A 24,976-nucleotide genomic window follows, 5' to 3' on the forward strand; every position below is an offset into this window, starting at 1 on the left:
TGGTATCACCTGGCAGCTTTGAGCTGCAGCCCAGCAGGGTTAAGTTGTGGGGAGCGTCTGGAAGACCTGCAGTTTGAGCAAAGCGGGGTGGGGAGGCAAGAATTAATGCCTCCAATACCTTCAGACAAAACGAGCCTCCTCTCCTTCCCCCGCCCTTCACCTTGTAGCCCTCCCAGCCCACCTTGAGCCCCAGACCTTCCAGCTCCACTCCTATAGCATTTATCCCCACCACAGACATCCCTCTCTGCAGCCAGAAGTTGAGATCCTTCAGGCTGAGCACACTTTATCCTGCTATTTTCTTTTCTTTTCTTTTTTGGTCTTTTCTGCCTGTTCTAGGGCATATGGAGGTTAGGGGTCTAATCGGAGCTGTAGCCACCGGCCTACACCAGAGCCACAGCAATTCGGGATCCGAGCCGCATCTGCGACCTACACCACAGTTCACGGCAACGCCGGATCCCTAACCCACTGAGCAAGGCCAGGGATCGAACCCTCAACCTCATGGTTCTTAGTCAGATTCATTAACCACTGAGCCACGACAGGAACTCCTATCCTGCTATTTTCATTCACCGTGTTTCTGTGTCAGACTCATCATCAGCATGAGTTGTATTCCATTAAACGGATACACTGCTGTTTACTTATTCACTCCCACTACAGTAGTTATCATTTCCCACCAGCAACTATTGAAGGTCCCAGTTTCTCTGTATCTTCACCTACATCTGTTATTACCTATTTTAATTTAGCCATCCTAGTGAGATTGAAGTGATAGCCCATTGTGATTTCATTTAGATGCTGTGACGTGATTTTTGGCCATTTGTATATTTTTGGAGAAATGTTTATTCAAATCCTTTGCCTGTTTAAAAATTATTGAGCCTTTTATTAGATATATGATTTGCAAAAATGTTCTCCCATTATGTGGTTTCTCTTTTCACTTTTTTTTTCTTTTTAGGGCATCACCTGCAACATATGGAGGTTCCCAAGCTAGGGGTTGAATCGGAGCTACAGCTGCCGGCCCACACCCATGTCTGTGACCTACACCACACATCATGGCAGTGCCGGATCCTTAACCGACTGAGCGAGGCCAGGGATCGAACCCATGTCTCATGGTTACTAGTCAGATACGTTTGCACCATGCCACACAGGGAACTTCTGTCTTTTCACTTTCTTAATGGTATCACTTGTAGCACAGAAGTTTTCAATTTTGATGTAATTCTGTTTATCTGTTTGTAATTATGTCCAGATTTTAGTGTCAACATACACTTTTGTTTCACATGGGTAAACAGCTAGGAGTAGGACGATCAGGTGGAGGGTTAAGTGTAGATTTAAATGCATATTAAACCGCTGAACTGTTTTCCAAAGTGCCTGAACCATTTTACACCCCCCTGGGGGGCAATACTGAGAGTTTTCGTTGTTTTGCAGCCTCTTTAGCACTTGATATTGTCCTTTTCTAACTTCAGCCATTCCAGTAGACATATAGTGTTACCTCAGTGTTTTAATTTTATTTATTTAGGTATAACTGACATACAGTATATTTCAGCGTGGTTTTAATTTCAATTTTTACAGTAACTAATGATATTGAACTCCTTTTCATGTATTTATATGTTATCTATCTCTTCTCTGGTAAAGCATTCAAATCATTTGCCCATTTTTAAACTGGATTTTTTTTCTTTTCTGTTTATATGATTTCTTTAGATATTTAGATACAAATCCTTTATCAGATATCTGTTTGCATTATTATTATCTTATTTACTTACTTTTGCCAATGGCTTTGTCTTTTCATTTTCTTTTTTTGTTTTGTTTTCTTTTGTCTTTTTAGGTCCGCATGCAAGGCATATAGGCTAGGGGTCTAATTGGAGCTACAGCTGCTGGCCTACACCACAGCCACAGCCACAGCCACGCCAGATCTGAGCCGCATCCTCTACCTATACCACAACTCGTGGCAACGCCAGATCCTTAACCCACTGAGGGAGGCCAGGGATCGAACCTGCAACCTCATGGTTCCTAGTCAGATTTGTTTCCGCTGCGCCATGATGGGAACTACTGTGTTTTCATTTTCTTTATAGTGACTTTCGAAGAACAGAAATCTTTGTGCTTCATTGTGTACTATTTAAGAGATTCTTTTTTGCTCAGAGTCAGCCAAGTATTAGGAGAGGCAGGACTTTAACAATGGCGGAGGTGGAAAAGAAAGCTCCTTTAGCTCATTATGAAATGTATTTTATAAATCCTTTGAATTCAGATATCACCACACATAGTATGTAACAGTCACTTGATAGCACATCGACTGGCAGGACCCAGTATCATCAGTTCATTTTCTGGTCTAGCTGTCCATCAATGTTTCATGCTCCTTTTTTTCTGAATAGTCCATTTGGGCTGCTATAACAAAAATATTATAGACTGGAAGGCTTATGAATAACAGAAATTTATTCCTCCCTCACAGTTCTAGAGGCTACAGAAGATTCAGTGTCTAATGAGAGCCTGCTTTCTATTTCATAGGATATCTCCTGTTGGATACAGCCTCATGTGGTGGAAGGGGCAGAGGAGCCCTCTGGAGTCCTTTTTTTTTTTTGGTCTTTTTAGGGCAGCACCTGTAGCATAGGGAGGTTCCCAGGCTCCATTCCTAGGAGTTGAATCGGAGCTGCAGCTGCTGGCCTACACCACAGCTCGCGGCAATGCCAGATCCTTAACCCACTTAGCAAGGCCAGAGATCGAACATGCATCCTCATGGCTACTAGTCACATTTGTTTCCTGTGAGGCATGACAGGTATTCCTGGAGTCTCTTTTATCATCCCATTCATGAGAGCTCCACCTTCACAACCTAAGGAGCTCCCAGAACCCCCGCCTCCAAATACCATTACACAAGAATTAGATTTTAGCATGTAAATTTTTGGGGGAGACACAGACATTCAATCTATAGCAATAAAATATAATTGTTGTTGGGAAGTGACTGTCCAACCAGGGATTTCATTTCATAGACCCCCAGCATTTGATGGGATCATGTGACTGACTTATGGCCTAAGGAATCGGGTGGAATGTATGCCAGTTCCAGGTTAGGCCCCTAAAATACTCCCGTATTATCCTGCGTACTCTCCTTGTCTGCCAGCTGCATGTTGATACCATAGCAACCTGGGAGGCCAAGGCTGAAGACCACAGAAAGCCTACATCAGTCTGGATCCCTACGGGACTACATGGAACAGATCTGCTGCCCACATTACCCCATTATCACCAACTGAACTTGACATGACCTATTAGCCAGAAATAAACTTTGATTATGGAGCAACACTTGCAGGGGAGAAGGGAGAGGGAGAGGGTAGCACACCATGAAATCAAAGATGCCCAGCATGTGTTAGTTCATCAGGTGGTCAGTATTAAGGTCAAGGTGTAACACAGACAACAGTGGCCTCTTTCTTCCCACAGAACACCCTGAGAACAGAAAGTTAGAGTAGCCATGTTTTATTGCTTACAAAATATTACCTCAACATATAAACTACCTCATGGACCCAAGCTCTCTTCCATCCCCAGCTTGATAAAATCTGTTCCCTGGAAGAAAATATTACAGCTGTTAAAATCTCTTGCACGGAGAAGAGCGTTTCCCGGGGAGGTGTTTTTGTACTCATTTTGTCAACTTCCAGATGGGTAAAGCTAAGGAGGTTTCTTTTTGCTTCTTGCAAAAATATAATTTATTATATAACATTTATAACTTGAAAGAGTCCTGGAATATTTTCATGAATAATAATTAGAAGACGAATGTGCATGATGGGGGCTGTAAAGAAGGGCCCCCTTTTCTCAACCGGGTGCACAAGACAGTGGGGTTTAGTCTTGAACCAGAACCGTGGGATTTGGTCAGCTCCTCCCCAGTGCTCCCTGGGCTCTTGGGGCTGCCCTGGTGTTTGGAAGGAAGTGGGTGTCAAAGCAGTTGGTTTGCTGTATTTTGGCTTTCCTGTTCTTCAGTGATATTTGGAAATATCACCCTTAGGGTAATAGTCAGTGGCTTTCTGCTTTAGTCTGGGAAGGTGAAGAGAAACTTCTAAGCCTCTGGGTGGTGAGGGAGGGGGAGCAGTGCTCTCAGAGGCAGTGCCTGCGTGGATGCTGACTGGCTCTGCCACTTACCTCTGCAGCCAAAGCTGGTCACAGCTCAACTCACTGTTCATCAGAGCTGCTGGTCAGCTCCTCCAAACCCCGAGATGGACTCTCTCCTGGGTGAAGGCACCACTAGGGTTCTCTGTAGACACACACGGGACCTTGAGAAAGCTGGCTGTGGGCAACTCAGGTGAGAAAAGTTGGCCATAGCCAGTCCAACAAGAATCCAAGTCCCAGGTACGTCACTCTGATCCTTCTGAATGCCTGACTAGTCACTACCCAGGACATGGCAGAGGAAGGCAGGTCCAGAACTGTTAGTGGAACTCAGAGGCAGTGATTCTAATGCCCTTGGGCCTTATAACCCCCCCCCCTTTTTTTTTTTTGAGTAATCTTTACTATCTTATTTGCAATTCTGTACATCCTAAGAAAAGCTTGCAAACTATTCTACAATCAAAACTTAATTCCCTTTCAGTACACCAGATTTCCCTGGGGTCTAGGTTGTGGATAGAATGGCTGACAGAGGCAAGGCAAGGCTGTGGAATTGGAGAGAAGTTAGTGGAAAAGAGCAATGGGCAGTGTTCAGGGTGGGGCAATAGCGCTGAGGTTGGGGAGAGGGAAGGGTTTATGCCCTCTCTTCCCTTGCCTTCTCCAAGCCACATCTCTATTATTTTGTATGTTCTAAGCTATTTCAAAAACTGAAGTTCTTCTCGATCCCAGTGGTTTTACTGTCAGTGATCCACTGGGTTTGCCTTGGCTTCTGCAGAGACGAAACACTTCTACACTTGTTTTCAGAAGTAAAGTTGCTCTCCCTGGTTTTGCTCAGCTGCATCCATCCCAAACACAGGAGTCTTGAGTGCAGGGTGGCAGGGCACACCTGCAGGTGCCAGGTCTGGCCCAGACCACTGGGCCACCCAGCCGGTCACAGTCCTGCAGGGTCCTCCCTAATGCTGAGGCTCGCTGGTGCTGAGAGCCAGTGGGGCCTCTCAGGAAGAATCTGCCAATAACCTCTGCCCTGTTGGAGGGTCCTGCCGGGAGAAGGCCCAAGTAGAGGAGGGTGGCAGGGGCTACAGAGGGCGAGTGGGCCTTGGGAATTGCTGTTCTAGGAGTCCTGGGCCTTAGGTTCTCTGAAGCCCAGGTCTGGTGTGTTCAAGCTTTTCTCCAGCTGGAGATAATGCTAATATCCCACAGTTGCAGCTTTTTTAGGGCATGGGAGAATGGAGAATTTCTCTTCAAACAACAATAAGAATTTGCTCTGAGCCTTTGTGATAAGAAAGGAGAAAGAAAATCATTCTTAGAGGCAGAAGGAGGAGAAAACCAGCTCAACAAAAGGCCCAAAGTTCCCATTATACATTATTATGCTTTCAAATAAGCATTTCTACAAGCTCATTCTTTGGTTTGAAAATAAAGTAGCTCTTAAGTCTTAAGACTATTATTTTGGCCCTGTCTTGTTTGGGGAGGGAGAATCTGATGGGGGGTGGGGTGTGGAGCTAGTCCATGAGCTCTTTCGTCCTGATAGTGAGTTTTGCCACAAGCTGCTTCCCTGATACTGAGTTTTGCCACAAGCTGTCTTTTCTCAGGGGAGTATTACAGGTGAATCCCTTTTAAGGAGTGATCCATACTGATTTAGTAGTTAGCCCTCACCCCAAAATGAGAAAGCCAGGACAGAAGCTTTGTACTAAAATATCCCTACAGAATTTGATGTTATAATGAATTTCTCAGTATTCTTTGAACAATGCGAATACTTCTTCCATGAAGGAGCTGCAAAGTTAGAATTACAGGACTCCAAAGATAAATTTCATTGAATCTCTCCTCTCCCTTTTTTGGTTTTTGGCCATGCCCTCGGCATGTAGTGGTTCCTGAGCCAGGGATCGAACCTGTCCAGGGCAGCGACCTTGAGCCACAACAGTGGCAACGCTGGATTCTTGACCCAGTGCGTGCATCACAAGAGAACCTCCCCCTTCTCCCTTTTTGTTAACCAGAAGAGCAAAACGCCCACGTCAAAAAACAAAAGACAAAACTTACACCTCTTAGGAGCAGCTTTCAATATGTGAAGACATAAGAAGCAGAGACGACCTATATTCTGCAAGTTTAGAGGCTTAGTTGAGAGTCAACACTTATTTACAGAAAGTGAGTCTGAATGGAGCTCTCGAGGTCCTGGCTGTTCTGAATGAGCAGAAACTATGAGGAGGTGAAGGGGAGAGCCTGAATCCAGCAGCCTCAGTGGTGGGCAGGTAAGTGAACAGGCTCCAGACTATTCTGAGCTCAGTAATCACTCCTGGGTGCCCCTAAGCAAACTACAGACCCTCTCCAAGTCTCAGAGGAACAACAGGCATAAGAATTAGCAACTCCCTTGGAGTTTCCGTTGTGGCCCAGTGATTAACAAATCCGACTAGGAACCATGAGGTTGCGGGTTCGAACCCTGGACCTGCTCAGTGGGTTGAGGATCCGGCATTGCCGTGAGCTATGGTGTAGGTCACAGACGAGGCTCAGATCCCATGTTGCTGTGGCTGTGGTGTAGGCCAGCAGCTACAGCTTCGATTCGACCCCTAGCCTGGGAACCTTCATATGCCATGGAGCAGCGCTAGAAAAGGCAAAAAGACAAAAAAAAAATTAGCAACTCCCTCAGGGGGGCTACTATGCATGTAAAGCAAACTAGCCCAGGGCTGGCCTGTGGGGCCTTCTCACGATGGGCCTACAGCTATACCTGCACTAGTATATAGAAGAGACTTTGATACCTGCATAAAAAATAGGGGGAAACAAACTCTCCTATTTCTCTTTTCCTTTCTCTTCTTCACTTTTCTCTGCTGCTTCTTTCCTGCCTTTCTACTCCCAGTCTTGGCACTTTGCTCTCCCCCTCCCAGAGCTGAGTGTCAGTGGGAGGTGCCTACCTAACTGAGGGGCCCTCTGGGCAGCCCTATGGGGACGAGGACTTGCCAGGGTCTGCTCCTCACTTTGCAGCTGCTCCCAGGCTAAGCACCACTGCTCAGGCCAGCCTGGGCCTGGGCTTCTCCCTTTCCTTCTGTCCCTAGCACGCACCTCCTGGGTACCCTTCCTCCTCTACCTGATGCTAAGCTCGTCAAAACCGAGCCCGCTCTCTTTCGGGCACAAGCCTGAGGGCCTCCTTCTCCCAAATTCCCAGTTCGCTATGCTGGGAGTCCGCCCCTCCTCCCTCATCTAATCTTCCTTATCATTCATGGGGCACATCAGGCCCCGCTCCTCAACTCCTCCTTCGATGGCCTCCCTGGCTCTGGCATCCACCACCTGGCCCCTCCCCGCCATTTCTATCCTTTCACAGCAGCAGAAGTTGTATCACTCTCTGCTGGAACCCTTTCATGTGGTCTAGTAGCTCCTCCTTAAAAAAAGCATCATTCCTGTCATGTATCCTGCAAAGGAAAATCACATCCACAGAAGAGAAAGTCATTTCAGCTGCAGCTTGTTTGCAAAGACCCACGCAAACCTCCGGAATGGGCACAGAAGGGCCTCATCGCGAACTCTGAGTTGCTCCATGGCCCCTGCCCCCATCCCGGGATCTCCCACCTCCCATCCTCCAGTTTCCCCGTCAGACCCCCATCTCCAGAGCGCCCTTCCCCAACACGGCCAACGGAGAGCTTCGCTCTAGGCTCAGATAAGCGGGTCTGGGAGAGCACGGACCTGGTCCTTTCATGACCACCTTAGATTTTTGCCTGGTACACGCCGTTGACAGCACTCAGCTACTTGGGAAGAGGCAGAAAGGTTAGATTCCGTTGTGTCTTACAGCTGTGATGACCTTTGACGGAATCCTTTTCTTTTTCTTTTCTTTTTTTTTTGTTTTGTCTTTTTGTTGTTGTTATTGTTGTTGTTGCTATTTCTTGGGCCGCTCCTGCAGCATATGGAGGTTCCCAGGCTAGGGGTTGAATCAGAGCTGTAGCCACCAGCCTACGCCAGAGCCACAGCAACACGGGATCTGAGCCGCATCTGCAACCTACACCACAGCTCACGGCAACGCCGGATCGTTAACCCACTGAGCAAGGGCAGGGACCGAACCCGCAACCTCATGGTTCCTAGTCAGATTCGTTAACCACTGCGCCACGACGGGAACTCCTTTTTTTTTTTTTAAATGGTTTTGGTCAATCGAACCATTGAGGGCTTCCCTAACAAGTCCTTAATAATATTCTCTCAAATTCAAGGCAGGTATCATTATTCGTTCTGTCGGGGTGTGTGTGTGTGTGTGTGTGTGTGTGTGTGTGTGTGTGTGTGTGTGTGTGTGTGTGTGTGTGTGTGTGTGTGTGGCGGTTGGGTGTGCTTTCTCTTTGTACTAAAACTCTCTCCCTTGCAGCCACATGACAGATGATGATTGCTTTTTGTGGTGCCTAATACATTGCTCTCCACTCAATGAATATTATTATCTGACTCCCATTCCAACCCGGGGGGAATCTGGATTCACAGAGGAATAGAACCTTCTTACAAAATCTGGAGTATGATTGCAATTTTACTTTTGAAGCACCCGCTTCCCAGAGGAATAGCCAGTGATTGATGCCACTGCCAGAAACCCAGATGCGCACACTCATACATCAGCCGGGAAATTACATAAACAGCTCGCCCAGCAGGCCAGCGCTGACTCACCCACTTGCTCCCCTCTGGGAGGGGAGGTGATAGGAAACCCAGGGCAACAGCAGGGAACAGACAAAGGAAAGGCGTCAAAGAGGAGTGGGCTTTTGAAGGTCCACCGGGTCTTTTCCTTCCTCATCTTCTGCTGAGGGCGGCAGCCGCACACTAAGGCCTGTAGTTACTGCTGTGCCATGTGACCGGGATCACAGTGGGTTGTTTCCCCTGTCCTGGGAGTGTGCGGTGCGGTGCAAGGGTGCATGCAGCTCTACAAGCAAACCTTCGTGCTTACATAGGTACAGGTGGTGTCTACACTTTCCTTTGGGGTGGATGTGATCTACCTAGGCTAAGCTCACGCTAGGATAGCTGTCTCTTTGGGGAGCAAGTCAACGTTGACTCCAGCAGGATGGGGCAGCAGAGACAGGTTTGTTGCTCAGGAGAGGTCTGAAAAATACTGACACCATTAGGGTAGAAGAGTGGAAAGCAGTCCAGCAGGCTCGCTGGTGACCTGTGCGTGTGAGGGGGTTTATCGGTAGCGGCAGGCCAAAGCGTTGACATTCTTGACCACATAAAAGCCCATGGTGACGGGAGGGATGACCAATGTCCGGCCGGCCCGCAGAGGGCGGGGCTTCAGGTCTGGGAGGGTCCCATCGTCCACCATCGTTAAGGGCTGGCCATTCAGCTGCACTGACCTAGAGTGAGAAAGAGAGTCGTTATTGGGTTGAGAGGAAGCCATCGTAGCAAAGCTTGGGCAGCCCCAGATTGCCCCAGACTGTCGGATACTCGCCCGGCTATGGCTTAGCGACACCTGCTGTGCCCGGGCTCTCAGCCAAGCACTTTAATAACACAGGCGACCATCCCAGGAACGCTCTGAGAAAGGGACTGTCCTTAGCCCATTCCACCTTGAGTGCTTAAGTGACTTGTCCAAGGCTATACAGCTTGTAGCCCTGGGAGCCAGGATTTGAACACAGGTAGTCTGGTTCCAGAGACACACCATTTATTTAGACAAGTGAAAAGTCTCAGTGCTGCAGAAGCTGAAAAGTGCCTCATGCCTATTTAAAAAAAATCCTAACAGTAGTTCGGTTTGACTCTTCTAAGGAGTTTTTAACCTGAGGGATGATGCATAGGTTTAAGATGATTTCAGAACTTTCTTATTTACTGGCATCTTTCATTAATTTATTGGAGAGATGGGAGAACTGACACTGTGTCACGTGTCTGGGGAGGAGGACAGAGACTTATATAACAACTCTTTCTCTAACCTGAAAATAAGCTTTTGTATCTAATATTGAATGGATGTTTCAATTTTAGGGACATAAGGCGAGCAACAGAGTAAGCATTTGTAATCCCTGCTCACCTGTCCTGCTTGCTTTTATTCTGTGTATCAGCCATGCTCAGCCCTGGGAAAGTCTTAGAGAGCAAAGGGAAATGGCTCATCACCCAGCCTTAGCCTGTGGTACAGAATCCGGACAACCTCCCAGCTGTTTCTAACAGGGCAGTGACTTGGACAGCTGTGTGCCCAGACTGAAGCTCAGTTTTATGGGTCAGTAGAGAAGGCCAGGACCAGACCACCAGCTGGAAATAAGGCTGTAAGTCGCCTTCAGAAAACCAACATTCCCCTAGCCTGGAAACATCCATATGCCTATATGCCACGTGTGCAGCCCTAAAAATGCAAAAAAAAAAAAAAAAAAAAAGGCAAAAAAAGAAAGTCAACATTACAGTGACAACTGTTTCTGGGCCTTGCCCAACTTCCAGTGTGATAACACTGCAATGATATCATCTGAGCCATAAAGAGAATAAAATGAGAAATTGATATAGAGGTCTTGGTGACAGACAGGTTTAGAGAGAGATCATCAGACCCCTTGCCTGGTACAGCTCTGAACTCCCAGAGATAAGGGTGTTGTAAATTGCTCCCAGGGGAAAGCTGGGCAGAGGGGCGGCTCCAGGCCTGGCCCCACATGGATCAGTCTGGGCCCGGTCCAGACCTGACAGGCAGCGGCAGGCCCCTCCTCTTGTTGGTATGACTGAGGAATGAGTGAACAGCAGGAATGAGTGAACAGGTAGGTCAGGCCTAGCTGTTGACCTCACCAAATACACCTGCACATGCTGCTCTAAACATGCGTGACCCTCTCTAGTGAAGACCGCCTACTCACGGGAGTGGAAGGCAGGGTGAGGAGAGGGGTCAGTCACAAAAGAGGTCAGGATAGGTCTTCGTGGCGTATTTTTACAATGTAGCGCCAAGCGGTGTGACTATGCAACCATCAGATACGTGCACCATCAAATATAAGTTCAAGAATACTAATTAATCTTTCCAAAGCATACTCAAATTTATACCACTTGTCTCCTTGAAAACCTTCAGCGGGAGTTCCCGTCGTGGCACAGTGGAAACGAATCTGACTAGGAACCATGAGGTTGTGGGTTCAATCCCTGGCCTTGCTCAGTGGGTTAAGGATCTGGCATTGCAGTGAGCTGTGATGTAGGGCAAAGACACAGCTCACATCTGGCGTTGCTGCGCCTCTAGCGTAGGCTGGCAGCAACAGCTCAATTAGACCCCTAGCCTGGGAACCTCCATATGCCACGGGTGTGGCCCTAAAAGGACAAGAGACCAAAAAAAAAAAGGGAAAGAAAACCTTCAGTGGTCCTCCCAATACATGGAGTTAGGGGCAAGCCCTCCTCCTGAGCAGTTAGGCAATCCCTTTTAGATTCAGATGATTCCAGAGTATCGCCATCTTTGGGTTCTGTGAAGTCAAAACAGTGTGAGAGGCAAGATCTTTCATTTCTAAACAAAAACCAAGTGATTATTCTGCAACAGGCCCCATTTTGATTTTGTTATTGGTTGGTTAAAAAGTTAACTCACGCTGGGGGTGGATAGGTAGAACCAGGGAGCATGGTTAAGATTCCAGTCTGATCTCTGATTCCACGAGCCCACCAATCACCTCCTGGATGGCTCCAGCAAAAACTTGTGGGTCCTTGTACTGTGGAACAGATGAGTTTCATGGCTCCTTTCCTAAAGCTCTGTCTGCCTTTGGTTTCTGTGTAATAGTATCTCTGTTTTCCTCCTTCGTTTCTGCATGTGGTTTCCTTTTCGTGGAGACTGTTCCCATCTGCCTGGCTCTCAGATGCTGGGGTTCCTGGCCTTTGGTCCTTGAACCTGATTGCTTCCCACACTACATCCTCCCCTGGGGGGGCTGTTACCCACACCCAGGACTTACTAGTCTCATGTCCATGCTTCCAAACCTGCATCTCAACCTGGATCCTTATTCTAACTTAATTATCTCCACCTGGCTGTCCCACAGGAACTTCAAAGTCACCATGTCCAAAGTCGAAATCTTCTCAAGCCCTGTCCTTTCTTCTGCCTTTTTATCTTTGTCCTGGTACTACCATCCATCAGATTACCTAGGCCAGGAAGCTTCTCCCTGAGGTGCCAGGTCTGGGGCAGTGGTGGTGGGGGGTGTCACTAAATCCAACCGGTGCTACATCTTAATATCTTTCAGATCTGCTCCTTTCTCTCCAGTCACTGCTGTTATTTTAGTTCGGAACATGCCTTGTGACCTCTCTCCTTGCCCTTGGCCTGGCCTACCTCCCCTGTGCTTGCCGCGTGGCTGACAGAGCCCTCTGCAATTGTCACTGCTTCACACTCCCAACAATACCCTTCCACTGTAATCCGGATGATGACGCCGAGCTCTGGCCATGCTCCAGCCACCTCTCTAGTCTGGGATGCCACCAGTGCCCCTTACACCAGAGCTCACTGTGGGTCACAGACCTCTGCGGGCAGCTCGGGCTGGCAGTTAATGTAAGGACATCATCAATAATATGCATGAGCAGACTGCTTCCAATGAAAAACAGTTGTTCTGCACATAAATGAGGTAGAGATTTCTCAAGTGAAAATATAAGTAGATATTGTTGGGGATAAAATACACAGATTCATTTAAAAGCATGGTAAAATTTTTTCAAACGTAAATGCCTGTAGACACTGTTGGGATGAATAAGACACTAGTTCATTTTAAAACCGTCATGAAATTCCTAATAGATTTTTGGGGAGAAAGCGGGCATCACGTGCTTTTTTCAAGCAGGAGGTTTTTTTTTTTTTTTTTTTTGTCTTTTTGCCATTTCTTGGGCCACTCCCATGGCATATGGAGGTTCCCAAGCTAGGGGTCTAATCGGAGCTGTAGCTGCCAGCCTACACCACAGACACAGCAACACAGGATCCGAGCCGAGTCTGTGACCTACACCACAGCTCACACCACAGCTCACGGCAACGCCGGATCGTTAACCCACTGAGCAAGGGCAGGGATCGAACCTGCAACCTCATGGTTCCTAGTCGGATTCATTAACCACTGCACCACGACAGGAACTCCAAGCAGGAGGTTTTTAAAAGGACAATTATCATAACGTAAGAGGGCAGTGACATCTGTAAACATTACAAAGGACCCCTTGGCCCCAGCACGACCAGATTCAGTGACCTGCAGTCCATTTCCTCCTTGGCGTGCCTGGTGCTCGCTCTGCCTGGCACGCGGCCAGTCCTCCTCCTCTGTGGGACTAATGCCTTGGGTCTCTGTAGCCTGATCTCGTGTTGCTCCCTCTAGGAAACCTTCTCTGACCCCTTGGTTAGGAGCCCCACTGTGGACTCTCCTGTACCCCAAAGTGACCTATAACCAGCTCACTGGGTTGTAGAGACTCACCCACTCTACTCTCACTGCGTTGAGAGCTGGACAAGGAAAGGGGTCATGTCTCTCGCTCTAAACACTTGGTGCCTGACAAGGTTCTTGGCATAGAATTGGGATGGAATGTTTTCTGAAAAAGTGAATGGGTTTTGTGGCTCTTCTGCATTATTTCTGGTATTCCCGGACTGAGTTTCTCCCGCTCTAAAGAGGCTCCCTGGAGGTTTGCTGAGTGTCTTTACAGATTTCATTAATGTACCAATTACTCTTGCTCACGGTGGCTCTGGAGATGTTAGATAAGACAGGAATTATCACTGATTCTCACAGTCACTCATTTAGGTACCTTATCCCAACCAGACATGAGGCCATTGATCATTGCTGGTGCTGTTCATCCTTAGAAAAGATCTAGAAACCATCTCTTAGCTAAGACAACATGAGTTAATTTTGTCAGGCCTGGAGTCCCCTCATGTCCTTATTGACAAAGTTCCTTCATTATAACCATAGACAGGCCTGCATTTTATTTTTCTGCTTACGTTTTTAACTATTATTACCAGTTACGTGGTATCAAACTAAATATTCCAATTATCCTTCACTTCTTTTTTTGCACTGAACAATCTCTACGTTCGCAAACATCATGTTAAGGACGAAAATCACTGATTCTGGAGCACTCTGTATGCAAGCGACAGGATGCTATGATTTACTCTCATGTTTAATCCTTATAACTACCAACGGAGGCAGGTGTTAGCATCCTTACAGATGAAGATATCTAAGTTTAGCGGAGTCTAAGACTCACCTAAGTCTCACAGCCAGGAAGTGGCAGAGCTGAGCTCTGCACTACAGCCCTTCACCACAGACCTGTCGGCCTCCCTCATGCCTGACAAAGAGTTCTGTGAGGTACACAGGCAAGTGTTATTGCTATTATTGTAACCTCAGGGTCAGGTAGCCTGGGCAAGGTCCCATGGCTAATAGGTGGCTGAGCTCGGTCTCAGAGTCAGGCCTCCTGACACCTCTTTCTGCTATTTCATGTAGTTCTCCAATTCCAGATGGCACTCACCAGGATCATGTTTCCTTCTTTGAAAATCTCTCTTATCAGATTTTCATCACATTTGGCTACTTCTTTAGTGGCCTGTGACTTTTCAAACCAAATGCTAAATGATCCAGCTTATGTTGAACTATTTTTCTTAATTCCCTAGCTGCTGAGAGCTGTTAAATTATCCAAATATTAGGACAACTGTGTTTTTATCACCATTTGTTTTTGCAAAGTCTGAGTTGCTTTGCAACTCCTAAACTTGTTTTCTTTATTTTGCATGCTATTTGAAATGGGATTTGGTGTCTCAGTTTGGAGTCAAGCCCTCTGCTCCTCAGGTCCCTCTGGGAGCCTGTTGGCTGGGTCAGCCTCCCTCCTCCTCCCCCCACCTGTCTACAATCTCTGGTTTTCATGTCTTACGATGCTTCTTGCTAACCATAGATATGGAAGTAAGCTTTCAGCTTGCTTCAAGGAAGCAGGTAGAGTGAGCATGTCCTTTGCCAGTCTTGAAGGTAACTTGCTGGTCTCTGGCCTGGACCTGGGTGGACTTTAGTTGGGGCAAAGGCAAGGCAAGCCTGTGTATTACTGGGAGCTGCCTGGGGAGCTAGGGTCTGGTTTGGGGCCTAGAGTGGAAGGTCACTTAGAGATACCTAGTTCCATCTCAGCCACTTTGAGAAAGTGATTTCCCTTCTCTGAGCTTGGGTTTCTCCATCTGTAAGACAGACTAAATGAACCCTAGGATTTCTTCTGGCTTCCACATTTTCAGGTGAGTAGCCCACTGCCTAAAAACTGTACCAAAGCAGAGTTTAATGTCAAATTCAGAGTGATCCTGTCCAGATAGAAATCTGATCATGATATTTACCCATCTCAATGTTCAGTAGGTCCCTGCTGACTTTAGAACATTCTCCAAAGTCCTCAAAACACACACTGTGCGAGGCCATTTACCTATCTCTCTAGCCCTCAGTGACTCCCCGCAGCTCCCGCCCACTGCAGCTCCCCACGGCTGGCCACCTCCTTTCATTCTGTGCTGTGGGTTCTCCAATCACCAGCTGTCTACTCTCAGGGTTTCTGTCCATGTTGTTGTTATGCCTGGAACTCTCTCCACACTCTGTCCCTCCTTCCAGCTTCCTTTTCCCAGCGAACTCCTCAAAGGGCTCCCTAACCCCAGTCCTCTCCCTTAGGGAGACCATGTGTCTGCCCCACTCACCCCGCACTCGCCTGCCCATCAACTCACACATCAGGTGCTCAGTAAAAGAAGGACTGGATATACATCTGTGGGTAGAGGAACTACAGTCTGGAAGGAAAAGACTGGGGTGGGAGGCCAGAGACTTGGTCCACACTCCAAGCATGCCATGAGCTGGCCTGGAGATGGCAGAGCTGGCTCTGGTCTGGGTTTTCGGATTATCAGAGGAGGACAGCGAGGGAGGGAGGGAAAGGAGTGGGGAGCCGGAGAGAGGGAGGAAGGAGGAGAGAAAAGAGAAGGTATAAGAAACTGAGCGGCTAGAGTTCCTGTTGTGGCACAGTGGTTAACAAATCCGACTAGGAACCACGAGGTTGTGGGTTCGATCCCTGGCCTTGCTCAGTGGATTAGGGATCCGGAGTTGCCGTGAGCTGTGGTGTAGGCCGCAGATACAGCTCAGATCCCGTGTTGCTGTGGCTGTGATGTAGGCTGGCGGCCACAGCTTGGATTCGACCTCTAACCTGGGAACCTCCATATGCCGCTGGAGCGGCCCTAGAAATGGAAAAAAGACAAAAAAAAAAAAAAAAAAAAAAGAAAGAAAAGAAAGAAAGAAACTGAGCGGGGGTGGGCGGGGAGCCCAAGAGTCCTCTCTGCTCCTCAGTAACCCACACAACCTCCCGGTTCCCACTCAAGTGCCAGAGTGCTCACCGTACGCCACTAGAGGTCACTGTTGCTCTTCACAACAGTATCGAGAGCGCGCGCTTGGGCTCCCAGGAAGCCGAGCTCCCGGCTTGGCCTCTCCAGTCCCCGGAAGGCGGGAGGAACAAAGCGTAGTTTCAGGCAAATCCCGACAAAAACGTCTTTGCAGTCCACGAGGCGGGCGCCTCCACCCCCTCCCTGCAATGTGGCGGATATTAAGGAACCGCGCAAAGTCAGGCTGCGATTCCGGCCAGGGGTGCGCCTTCCCCGCCGCGTGCAGAGAGGGAGCGGCGCAGGTGCGGGGCTGGCAGCGCCTCCCCCGCCCGCGGGCGGCCACATCTGTCCACGTTTTACAGGCTCCCGAGGTGCAGCTGTCCCCTAGAGGCCCCCGCGCCGACGCAGGAAGCTGGCGTGTGCAGCTGCCCTGCTCGCATTCAGGTCAGGGGCAGGGTAGAGCCAGGAAGGGAGCCTGGCCAGTTTGAGGACAGACGGCCTGGGCTCTTTCTCTCGCTGCGGGAGAGGCTGCGCGTCTGGGGTAGCTTAGAAAGGAGGTTGTTTTGAAAGGGTCCTGAGTGATGCTACCCGCTGAGGAGACCGCTCAGGAGTAGCCCAAGCAGGCTAGTGTCGCAGGGTCCCTACTTGCCCAGCCAGAGCAAAGGCTGTAGGATGCTCAGGACCCTCTCGGGGCTCTCCTACCTCTCAGGGTAAAGAGAGGGTGACGTCCTCCCAAGTGTGTCCTGAAGCTTTCTCCTCTGTGCTTTTTGCCCTGCCTGAAATCACAGACTCTTGTCAAAAAGCCTACCCTTCCCTCCAGGCCCCCTTGGATGTGGCCTCCTCCATCTGGGCCTTATCGGGGAGCCCCAGCTGGAAGAGGGACACATTCTCAGCAGCTCCCTTTTAAGTATGTGGCCTTCTCAGCTTTATTTTATCAGTGAGCTGGAGTCATTTCACCTGCTAGACTAATTGTTCTCATTTCTCTCTTTTCAGTAGCACGTGGTTCACTGCTTTCTTGCCTGTGATAGCCGTTCAAATTAATACTTGTCCAGTTCCACTCAGTCAGCCTCTCTAGGAGTTCTCATGTGGCTGACTGGATATTCCAGTCTCCTTTGCTATTGTTAAGAGAGGAGACTAAGAGAAAAATGGAGGTGAAAGCTTTCGTTCCCCTTATCCTTCCAAAAGCCTGCATCATATTTGAAACTCCTGGCCACTAAGACACTTTGAGGCTGATAAGATCATTTGCTCCATGTCCTACTCTTTGAGAGCATTTGAAATAATGAAGCGTTTCAATCTAGCTTCTGCACCACTGAACAGAGAAAACACTAGGTCTTTATGCAAGCAGAGTTGGGAATTTTACAGGCAAGTTGTTAGGATATATATAAGCCTTTCCTTTTCCCATTTAGGTTTGGGGGTTTTGATCTGTGTTTTATACAAGTCTGGGTGAGAATGGTCTAACCCATAATGGGATCCTAATATGTCCTTCTTCTTTTTATTTATTTATTTTTTTTTGTCTTTTTGCCTTTTCTAGGGCTGCTCTGTGGCCTATGAAGGTTCCCAAGCTAGGGGTCTAATCGGAGCTGTAGCCACCAGCCCACGCCAGAGCCACAGCAACGTGGGATCCAAGCCGCGTTTGCAACCTACACCACAGCTCACGGCAACGCCAGATCCTTAACCCACTGAACCAGGCCAGGGATGGAACCCGCAGCCTCATCGTTCCTAGTTGGATTCGTTAACCACTGAGCCACGATGGGAACTCCACTAATATGTGCTTCTTATGGTTTAGCACAGTGGGCAGCTTAGCACAGTGGGCAGACAAGATGAGGGCCTAGCAAAGGAACCTGGATTTATGCTGGTCTTGTTAACTTCCAGCAGATGAGGGAATCATCCGGGGGCACTTTGGGAAGACAGTTTGATTCTTCGACCATCTCAAAGCTCCCATGTCATAGGCATATCATACTTGAACCACAATAGAAACCAGGTATAAAAACCACGGAGACTTTACCATGTGGCTAACTCTGTTCCCTCCCATTGTAAAAACTCAGTGCCATGATCACTGACTTTCACAAGTGGTACCTAAGGAGTGTTACTCTTATTCCTACTATTCTCTGTGTTGTTCCAATTCGATTATAACAGATGTAGTGCTTACCCACTGTGACAGAAAACACAGAAATATGCAAGTGTGTGGTCATAAACATTATAATTAACACATTACACAAGGGGAGAGAGAGAAAGAAAATCAAACTTCTTGGCCTAGATTTCGAGGCCTTCTGCATTCTGGCCCTAATGTATTTCTGTGGCCTCTCCCCTCACCCCATAAAAGCATCTTCTATTCCAGTCATGTGAGATGATGTGCCATGCCCTCAAACAAAAGGGCTCTTGAATTCAACTTCTGTACTTCTAAGCCTTTAGTAAACTCATCCCATTGCCTGAAATTGCCTTCCCTCCAGCATTTCCTAGGTGCATGGCTCATCCTTACAGCTCCTGCTCAATGGCCCCCAGCCTTGAGGATTTCCCAGATTCATCGTTCAAACTCCTTATACTTCCTATATTTACCCTGTGGTCTGTCTTGTCTTAAAGTATTCTCTGTGGGGGGGAACCAGGTTCCGCCAGCCCTAATTGTGTGGAGCTGGAAGAGGCAGTAGAGTGTCTGAAGCATTCCCTTTATTACAGGCAGCCTGCTGTGAGATCAAGAGAGTCAGGTAAGAGGGCAGGGGTGTGTGGGTGTGTGGGTGTGTGGGGGAGTACAAAGAGGTTCTCCATATCTAAGAGAGTGAGGTAGAGTCCACTAGCCATATACAAAATGAGTTTCACAATTATAAGGATTATTATAAGGCTTCCTGGATACATATTCAGATATGTTAATCCAAAGGCATACATATCTCAGTTGCAGTGGATTTTGACAGTGTTCCCTGTAATATCAGATGTACCCATGTGCCCTCAAAAGGGAAAAATAAGATGTTCTAGGTGGCAGAGTTTCTGCAGCAGGTCCACAGGTGGCAGGGTGCAAAGAGTGCAGTGACTGAATCATTCTTGAGAAGGTGAGCTGGGAGGAGGTAGGCTGCCAGGTGATTGCTGGTGTTTGGCAGCTGGTCCACAGTTTGGTGCTTCAGCCCCTTGTCTGGAATGAACCACATCCTGTTGTGGGCTCCTGATGCTTGGCAGCCAAAGGAAATACAGGTTCAAGGCCCAGGCCCTGCTATAGGGATAAGCTGGCCTAGGACTTTTCAGGTCCCTGGGGCTCATGTTTGTCTATCACCTTAACCACAGCCTCTGAAAGACATGAAGAGGAGAAGACAAAGACCTCTCCTTCTCTGTCCACCAGAACTGCCTACGTATTTGCTTCCCTGTCCATCATTTAGAATCAACTGCTTGGAAACATGATAGCTTTACTCTAAAGTGCTCATTTACCAGGATTTCATCTGGGTCATCTGGAACAGAGTGGAAATTTCTGCTTGCAACCAAGGTCTCCCAGTGCATGGAGCTAGGGAGGGGAGACCACAGCCTTGATGGACAGCTATGTAGAGAGTTTCCAGCTGCTGGGAGGGATCTGGAAGAAAATGTATTCTGGAGCTGAGAACAAATGAAATCTCTCAGAAAATAACAGTGAAAACGCTGGATTCCTAAACATCTTGGTTTAAGATGTCAAGTCACCGTAAAATATAAAAGCATTTTATAATCCTCTAATCTGCACAGTGATCTGTACATTACTAATCTGGGAGTTAAAACAAAACAAAACAATAAACTTTTGGGAGCCGTACACATCCTTCCACTTAGTCATAGAGAACTCCCAGGGGCTCCTGGCATGTTCACACCTTTGGCAAAATGGCTTAATGCCTGAATGAAGAATATAATCTGGGTGAGTCAAAGATGCACATCAGCTGGGATCCTGTTCCAGCGTTTTCTAGAGGGAGAATGGTTCTCCACTTTGGCCAAATATTTGAATTACCTGGGGAGCTTTAAAAAATACTGGGGTCTTGGTTTAATTGGTCTGGGGTGAGGCTTGGGCACTGGGGTTTTTAAAGCTCCCCAGGTAATTCAAAGTGCAGCCACAGTTGAGCAGCAGGGGCTGAAGGAAGAGTAGGGATGTGTTTGCAGCTGGGGTGGGGGTGGGGAGGGGGACTCAAATAGCTTTCTAACCATTACCTTTGGACTTTATTCTAAATAAACAGATCTTTTCTTACTCTTTTGGAGTACCATGTCAAGAAGCCACATTTTTCATCCTAAATGAAAGATGTGAGCTTTTCAAAGGCAAATTTTTTTGCTGACTAGTCTGCAGTGAGCGCTTCTGCCATTCCTGTGGAACTGCTGCATTTAAAGTTTTCCCTGTAGTGTGTCCGCTGGTGAGACAAACATTCTCCTCAATACGGACCAGGGAGATGTGTGTGTGGCACTTTATAGCGGGAATTCAGAACAAAATCCAATGGAGCATTTGCAGAGATAGCAAAGTCTGCATTTCTTTTTGAAAAGAAAAAAAAAATTGTGTTTTTCTTGATGAGTAAGGGCTTTCGAGTCATTTAGATTTCTTGCTTTGGCCTGGGCTCTGGAACAGAGAGCTCCCTACAGACAAAAAATGGTTCAAGCTCTCTTCAGGCAGAGGAACGAAGGAGGGAAAATACATCATTCAGTACCCTCACCACCCTTTCCAGATATGTGCATAATTATTGACTTAGATATTGCTGTATACATTGGTTATAGCTACTATCTCTTTATGAGCCAGCAAACACCCTCAGTGAGCACAGGGGTTAAAAGAATCCAAAGTCCTCTACGTTTCAGTGGGTAAGCTTACATTAAGTAAAATGGGGAAGGCTTATTTCTCTTTATATTTACTTCTTTTTATTTTTTCTAGAGACTCTGAGCCTTAAATATAAGTATTCTTATAAATACATATACTCATATAAATTTACAGTTATACTTTCACAGCATCTATTTCAGACTTTCTGAACTGCAGCACCAACTCAAACATTGCTGGTTAAGAGTAAGAACCAGCTTGCTGTTCACTCGCAACCACTTTGTAAATCTCCCCTGTCTCAGGCACCTCTCTCGCTACTCAGTGACCCCAGCCTCTGAGGCTCCCCTGTCCCCCTAAGTAAGGGGCTTTGGGTGGCCTTTTGAAAGGGCTGTAGGTGATGTGGTTATATCTGTATCAGTAGGGCCTTTTCCTCCAAGTAAAGAGGTCTTCATCCTACTACCTGCTTTTTATAAAAGGATGTTCTTTCTTCCCTGACATTTTTAAAACCGGCACCTGAAGCCCTGCAGAGAGAGGTTAACGGGTTTCCCCCCACACTCTCAGCTTAAACAGCACCAGTCACTTTCCTTACCTTTATAGAACATCAAAGCATATTCTAAACGCATTAAAGAAAAGAATGTAACAAATAAAACAAAAAGGAAACTAGAATAAAATAAAGATATGTATTTATCTGATTTCAGGAATATAAACAGAGACAACTATAAATGGAATGGATGAAACCACAAAGCAATATACAGACTTAACTATATGAAAACAGAATACTTCAGTACGCCAAGATAATACCCTAAAAGTGAAATACCTGGAAAAACAGAAAATGAAGAACTGAAGAAAATATTTCAACACAAGAGGGGAAATTAGAAAAAACTTATAAAGCATCAATAAAACAGTAAACAGCCCAATAGAAAAATAAGCAAAGGCAAAAAATCAATATAATAGTAATAGACACACAAAATTTCAATCTCACTAACACTCAAAGAATACAAATTAAAACAATAATATTATTCATCATGAAGTTGAAAAGGATTTTAAAATATTACTGTTCTGTGTTGCTGAGGTAAATTGTAATAACAAAATGGTTACGTTTCCTATTTCTTCCCAGACCCCCGCAACTCAGCTTGAGGTAAGAAAACTGAACAGTTACTCATATGAGATAAGGCTCTATAACTCATTGGATTCCAAGGGGACCAGATAGTGAGCAATTGGGAACCTGCCCTTAAGGAATGGTTGAAGAAGCTGAGTGTATTTAGCTCGGAGACTAGACCTCAAAGGGGAGACATATTGGAAAACTGTTATAATAAAGATGGTGTAGACTTACTCTGCTTAATTTTTCTAAAGCAAGAGTAGAAATGGGAAGATGATGCCCTGTGGCCACAAATAAGCAGGATCTTTCCTACAATCAGAACTAATTTTGAAAGTACTCTGTTTGATCAAACTTCTCATCAAACAGAAGCTGCAGGCTTTTTGACCAGGATATTATAGAAGAAACTTCTTGATCTCTGAGTACTTCCAAAATTTTCCTAAGTCGTCTTTTAATAACTGAAGAACTTTTAATTTAAGCAGAAACTAATTAAAATGACCCCAGACAAGTGGAGATGATGGAAACCTGCGGGGAGTACATCTGGTTGACGAGAGTTCAAAACCTCCAAGTACCAACTAATATGAGCAACTTAAACACTCAGATGTCCTGAGTATACTGAGATATGTGGAGTAATGGCTCTTTGGTCCCAGAAAACAGGTCTTCAGGTTTTGTTTTCGAGTGAGAATTCTTGGTACAGAATTCTTAAGGTTAAGGTGGTTTTGTTTGTTTGTTTGTTTTTCCAAAGCTCCTTTAGCCAGATTTGTCCATGTCTCAAAACAAATGGGAGGCCTCCTCTTATCCGTGGTGGGTCAGGTGGTGGCCAGGGCAGCCCTCAGGACTTTTCATACTAGCCAAGCTCTGAATCTGGAGATGAGGTATCATCATGTGGTCTGTTCCAACAGGGACATGAAGATATTTTTAAAATCTTATTAGCACATCAGAGTTACTCGAGTATTCTCAGAACCGCTCTGTTTGGCTAACATCAAATGACACCTCTCTAAAGGCATGCAGCTAGAAACCAATGTTTTCCTCTGATATAGGATTTAATGAGGGTGAATTCAAAGCAAAGGTTAGATCCCAGAGAGATGGAATAAATAAGCAGTATGTTAAAAAAGAGAAAAAGAAAAGATGTTCATTGCTTCAAAGAATAGGCAGTAAGATTCTTGGTTCATGGGAGCCTTGTAATTCTTTCAGCTGAAACCATGGCAGCTGAAGGAGAGCCTCATACAGATATAAAATTTAAACATTTTAATATGGAACCAATTAGTCCCAAAGCAGCAATATTCTGTACCTCTCTCATGGTACCACCCATAGTCTGCTTCCCGTTAGTTTTTTGTTCCTAATAACAGAGATAACATTTGAGGGCAGAGACCTCAAAATCCCCTTCCCCCTCTAAACATCTCTATTAAACAGCTCTTGAAGGTCAGGTGATGACATGGCCTGGCATTTGGACAACTAAGAGACATTTGGAGCTGAAGCATTACATTACATTTTACAATCGGACTTTTTCTTCCTAATTGGTTTACTTGGGATTCCTGAGTTCTTATTGGTTATTGTGATCCATTAAGAATTTGGTCGGATTAACTGCCACGGCAAGTTAGAGTGCTACAGAGGGACAGTTATGTCCGGCACAAAGTAGGATTTCAATCACAGCTGATGAACAGGTAAAGATATATCCTCTCCAGTTTCCCTGGGAAGCCTCCCCAGCAGCATCGTTCCCTCTGAGGGTGGGCGCCATTAGGTTTATGGGATCTGGCAGTGTCTGTGTGCATGGGGTCAGAATATAACATGCTGAGACTGATTTCAAGAGACCTCAAATTAAACCAATTTATAGTCACTCCTGGTATGTAACAATCCTTTTTTTGAGAAGAGCATATAAGAAACAGAAGGGGATTCCCTGACTTTGCTAAGAAAAAAAATTTTTTTCACTAAAATTCTGTGACTGAGAAATAGAATCTTAGAAGAAACTCACAGAAGTACTTTTAAGAAGGATCCGGAAGTTCTCTTTGTGGCTCATGGAAAACAAATCTGACTAGCATCCATGAGGACACAGGTTTGATCCCTGGCCTCACTCAATGGGTTAAGGATCTAAGGATCTGGCTTGCTGTGAGCTGTGGTGTAGGTCGCAGATGAGGGTGGGTTCTGGCGTTGCTGTGGCTGTGGTGTAGGCCAGTGGCTACAGCTCCGATTTGAGCCCTAGCCTGGGAACCTCCATATGCCACAAGTGTGGCCCTAAAAAGACAAAATAAAATAAATAAATAAATAAAGAAGGATCTGAAATTAGGACTTGCAAAGAAAAGTTAATAGAGCTGGGATGAGTTAGCTTACAGGAAAAAACACTGCTGGGTCACCTAATACTTTTCAAATATATTCATAAGGTATCATGAACACAATACATTGTATTCATAAGCCCAAGATGAAACGAACCCAGACAGTACAATGACAGAGCTCAGTTACCCATACTGTATATTTACCAATATCATCATAACTTTACTAAACTCTTGGGGTAGCACAGTGTAGAACAAAGTGCAGTAGATTCAGGGTCAGGAGAACTGGAGGCTAGGTGTTTTCTAGCTCCATATCTTAATAGTTGTGTGACTCTTTGATAAAGTCACTTAGTGCCCTAAGGTTCAGTTTCTTCAACTCTAAAATGGGAGGGAGGTGGGAATTGTTCTGTTTATTTCATGGTGCTGTTCAGAGTATTAAGTAAGATAATGGCTTTAAAGCCCTTTGTTGTCTATGAAGACCCAGCCACAGGCACAGTGGGCCCCAGTGTTCTTATGAAATTAGATATTCAGACAGATATCCTTCCCTAGAGGTCTTTGAACATAGAGCATCTTCTGGTCCAGATGTCCTAGCCACAGACTGTCTGAGGACAGGGGAATGAACCGACCACCTTGAAATGTTATTCACCCAAGGTTCCTAGTGCTGC

At 46.3% G+C, this 24,976-nt stretch overlaps 1 protein-coding gene across 7 annotated transcripts in view; it reads right to left on the bottom strand.

Annotated features, from left to right (window-relative positions):
• Nucleotides 1–8,524: 8,524 nt before the first annotated feature.
• The window catches only part of HPSE2 (heparanase 2 (inactive)), a 760,216-nt gene continuing 743,764 nt past the window's right edge, over nt 8,525–24,976 (bottom strand). For all 7 annotated transcript variants that reach the window (XM_084995064.1, XM_021072270.2, XM_021072269.2 and 4 more), the window contains one exon: nt 8,525–9,350. In XM_084995064.1, the coding sequence (XP_084851190.1) occupies nt 9,185–9,350 (166 nt within the window). In that variant the 3' untranslated portion in view covers nt 8,525–9,184. The remainder of the gene's footprint in view (nt 9,351–24,976) is intronic.

Source organism: Sus scrofa, chromosome 14, assembly GCF_054392235.1.
Source record: "Sus scrofa isolate SSC_HxYL_T2T_F1_AM1 chromosome 14, Sscrofa_HxYL_maternal_Yorkshire_Landrace_v2.0, whole genome shotgun sequence".
Taxonomy (NCBI): Eukaryota; Metazoa; Chordata; class Mammalia; order Artiodactyla; family Suidae; genus Sus; species Sus scrofa.